Below are 3,533 nucleotides of genomic sequence, written 5' to 3'. Positions count from 1 at the left end.
CATTGAATCACTTCTGACTCATATCAACCCTGTAAAGGGTTTCCAAGGAGCAGCAGGTGGGTTTGAACCGCCAACTTTGTGGTTAGCAGTTCAGTGCTTTTCTTATCTAAGACTCTTGATATTATATAGGAATTAAAGATATTTAAAATATAAAAACAGCACATCTGTCACATTTTTGTTAATTATGACTAAGTTTGTATTGTTCTTTCCTCTTTACTAGTAGTTTCATCAGCTACATGAAACCAGGAAACCAAACACGTATTTCTCAATTTATCCTACTGGGGCTCTCAGAAGAGGCAGAGCTGCAGCCCCTCCTCTTTGGACTGTTCCTCTCCATGTACCTAGTTACATTCATCGGAAACCTGCTCATCATCATGGCCATCATCATGGACTCCCACCTCCACACACCCATGTACTTTTTCCTCTCTAACCTTTCTTTCTCAGACATTTGCTTCACCTCTACCATTGTCCCAAAGATGCTGCTGAACATTCAGATGCAGAATAAAGTTATTACATATGAAGATTGCATTACCCAGATATATTTTTTCATGGTTTTTGCAGGATTAGACAATTTTCTTTTGACAGTGATGGCTTATGACCGATTTGTTGCCATCTGTCACCCTCTGCACTACACGATCATCATGAACCCCAAGTTCTGTTGCCTCCTCATTTTGGCATCCTGGTTATTACTTGTTCTGGACTCACTATTGCATGTCTTAATGATTTTGCAACTGTCTTTTTGTGCAGAATTAGAAATCTCCCACTTTTTCTGTGAGCTTAATCAGGTAATCCAACTTGCTTGTTCTAACACCATCATCATTGACTTAGTGATGTATTTCGCAACTGGACTTCTGGGTGTTATTCCACTTATTGGTATCCTTTTCTCTTACAGTAAGATTGTGTCCTCCATTATGAAAATTTCATCAGCTGAAGGCAAGTCTAAAGCCTTTTCCACTTGTGGGTCTCACCTCTCAGTCATTTCCTTGTTCTATGGTACAGGTCTTGGAGTTTATCTTAGTTCTGCTGCTACCCAAACCTCTAGGGCCACTGCAATAGCCTCAGTGATGTACACTGTTGTCACCCCCATGCTGAACCCTTTTATCTACAGTCTTAGAAATAAGGATATAAAGCAGGGCCTACGAAAACTTTTCAACTGAATAAAATTCTCTACATAACAGATTTTTTTCCCTTTGAGAGTAGAGAGTTATCTATGAGCAAAATAGCTCAAAAGCATGAAAACTTAAATCAGACTTTCATCAGCTTATAACTCTGCATTATTTCCAGAATTCAATCTCCTTCAATTTATGTTGTAATTGATTCTTTTCCATTTATTTCTACAAAAAAAAAATTTTAACAAAATCTTTGCTTCAACATTTCTTACTTGCAATTTCTTCATATTAATTGCAGATGATTCAGTATGACAGATCGTCCAAGACATTCTTTGGAGTGTCAGTGTAGAATTTTCCTATCAGAACAGCATCATTATTTTCCTCAAATACAAAAATTGAAATAACAATTTCCAGAACCTATTTTAATCTGTTTCTTGTGATCAGTTCTGGCATATAGTATTTGATCTCTCTGAGTTATTTCCTTTAAATTGAAGTTTTATTAAGTATTTTAAGCTGAAACTTTGTTAGCAAGTACTTATTAAATTGTAAAATGAGCTGATTGTATGTTTCTTCAAATATTGAGACTGACTCTCAGAATATCAGGAATAATCTAGGAACACTGATACCTTTTCTGTCATCAGGAAGGAGGTGAAATCATGAAGACATGACTGAAATTATTGGCTCCATAAACATGACACATTTTCTACAACCCACATAGTAGTAATATTTTGCTATAATTGTTCATTCAACACTCACTATGTCAGTTAGATCTGCAATTGTTTAACAAAGGGTGCACATCACTTCTAGATACACTTTTCACTACTTACCTAAAGTTTTACCTTGATTTATTATAATTAGCCCAATGTTCTGCAACTATTCTTGGTCATACAGTTGATTAGAAGAGAGCACCTGTCTCACTTTTGCCCTCTGATTTTCTTCTGTACATCTAGCCCATATCTTGTTGTTGTTGTAGTTGTTAGATGTCATTGACTTGGCATTGACTCAAAGTAACCCTATGCACAAAAGAACAAAACACTGCCTGGCCCCCATGTCAACCTCACTTCATTGTCACACCTGAACCTGTTGCTGCCACCACTGTGCCAATCCATCAAATTGGAGATCCTCCTTTTTTTCTCCTACCACAACTTTACCAAACATGATATCCTTCTCCAGGGACTGGTCCCTCCTAATAGCATGTCTGAAGTATGATAGACGAAGTCTGGCGATCCTAACTTTCAAGAGCATTCTGTTTATATTTCTTCCAACACAGATTGGTTTGTTCTTTTGGTAGTCAGTGCTACTTTTAATATTCTCCTCCAACACCTTAACCCAAATACATCAATTCTTCTATGGTCTTCCTTATTCACTGCCCAACTTTAGTATGCATATGAGGTTATTGAAAATACAGTAGTTTGGGTAGGTATACTTTAGTTCTCAAACTGACATATTTGCTCTTCGACACTTCAAAGAGGTCTCATGCAGCAGATTTACCTAAATCATTTGATTTCTTGACTGCTGCTTCCATAAGTGTTGATGGTTGATCCAACTAAAGTGAAGTTTTTATTAATACAATCTTTCTCCATTTATATGGACATTGTTTATGGGTCCAGTGGTAAGACTTTTTGTTTTGTTTACATTGAGGTACAACCCATACCAAATGCTGTGGTCTCTTGTCTTCATCAGTAAGTATTTTAAGTCTTCTTTGCTTTCAGCAAGAAAGGTTGTATTATCTGAATATCACAGATAATGATTCTTCTATTCCTGATGCCATGTTTTTCTTTATGTAATCCAGCTTCTCAGATTATTTGCTCCATATACATGTTGAATAAGTGTGGTGAAAGAATGCAACCCTCACACACACCTTTCCTATTTTTAGACGATTCAGTGTTTCCTTGTTCTTTTCCATATCTCAGTAATCACTTATGAAACTTTGTCTTTGGTGTTCCTAGGAAATATGTTTTCATAATTATCATTCTCTGTAGTACAAATAAGCAACCCTAAGGAAAAGGAATAGATGCTGAGTGCCAACCCATTCTATCTACAGTGATAAGATGTAGACTTAATCCAAAGCCCATATGTTGTTGAGTCGATTCCAATTCACAGCAGCCCTATAAGACAGAGTAGAATTACCTATAAGGGTGCCAACGCTGTAAACCTTTTATAGATACAGACTTCCACATCCTTCCCCCATGAACTGGCTAGTGGAGGTGAATTGCTGACCTTTTGGTTAGCAGCTTAGGGCTTTAACTGCTGCTCCACCAAGAGGATGTCAAACTTCCTAATACTTTTAGTATCTTAAAAGAAAAGATACTTGTATCTTTTCAAAGTTTTCTAAGTCTCTTTCACGTTTCCATTCCAATATACACAGTTTGCTCTTAATTAAGTCACAAAGATGATTTATAGAGCATGAAGTAAGTGAGTGAT

At 36.7% G+C, this 3,533-nt stretch overlaps 1 protein-coding gene across 1 annotated transcript; it reads left to right on the top strand.

Moving 5' to 3' along the window:
• The first annotated feature begins 236 nt into the window (after nt 1–236).
• Nucleotides 237–1,157, top strand: LOC102824839 (olfactory receptor 7A17-like). The gene has a single exon (XM_006877491.1). The coding sequence runs from the start codon at nt 237–239 to the stop codon at nt 1,155–1,157; it is 921 nt and encodes a 306-aa protein (XP_006877553.1).
• Nucleotides 1,158–3,533: the final 2,376 nt, after the last annotated feature.

Source organism: Chrysochloris asiatica, unplaced genomic scaffold, assembly GCF_000296735.1.
Source record: "Chrysochloris asiatica unplaced genomic scaffold, ChrAsi1.0 scaffold00517, whole genome shotgun sequence".
NCBI classification, from domain to species: Eukaryota; Metazoa; Chordata; class Mammalia; order Afrosoricida; family Chrysochloridae; genus Chrysochloris; species Chrysochloris asiatica.
This window is presented reverse-complemented; position numbering and strand designations above follow the sequence as displayed.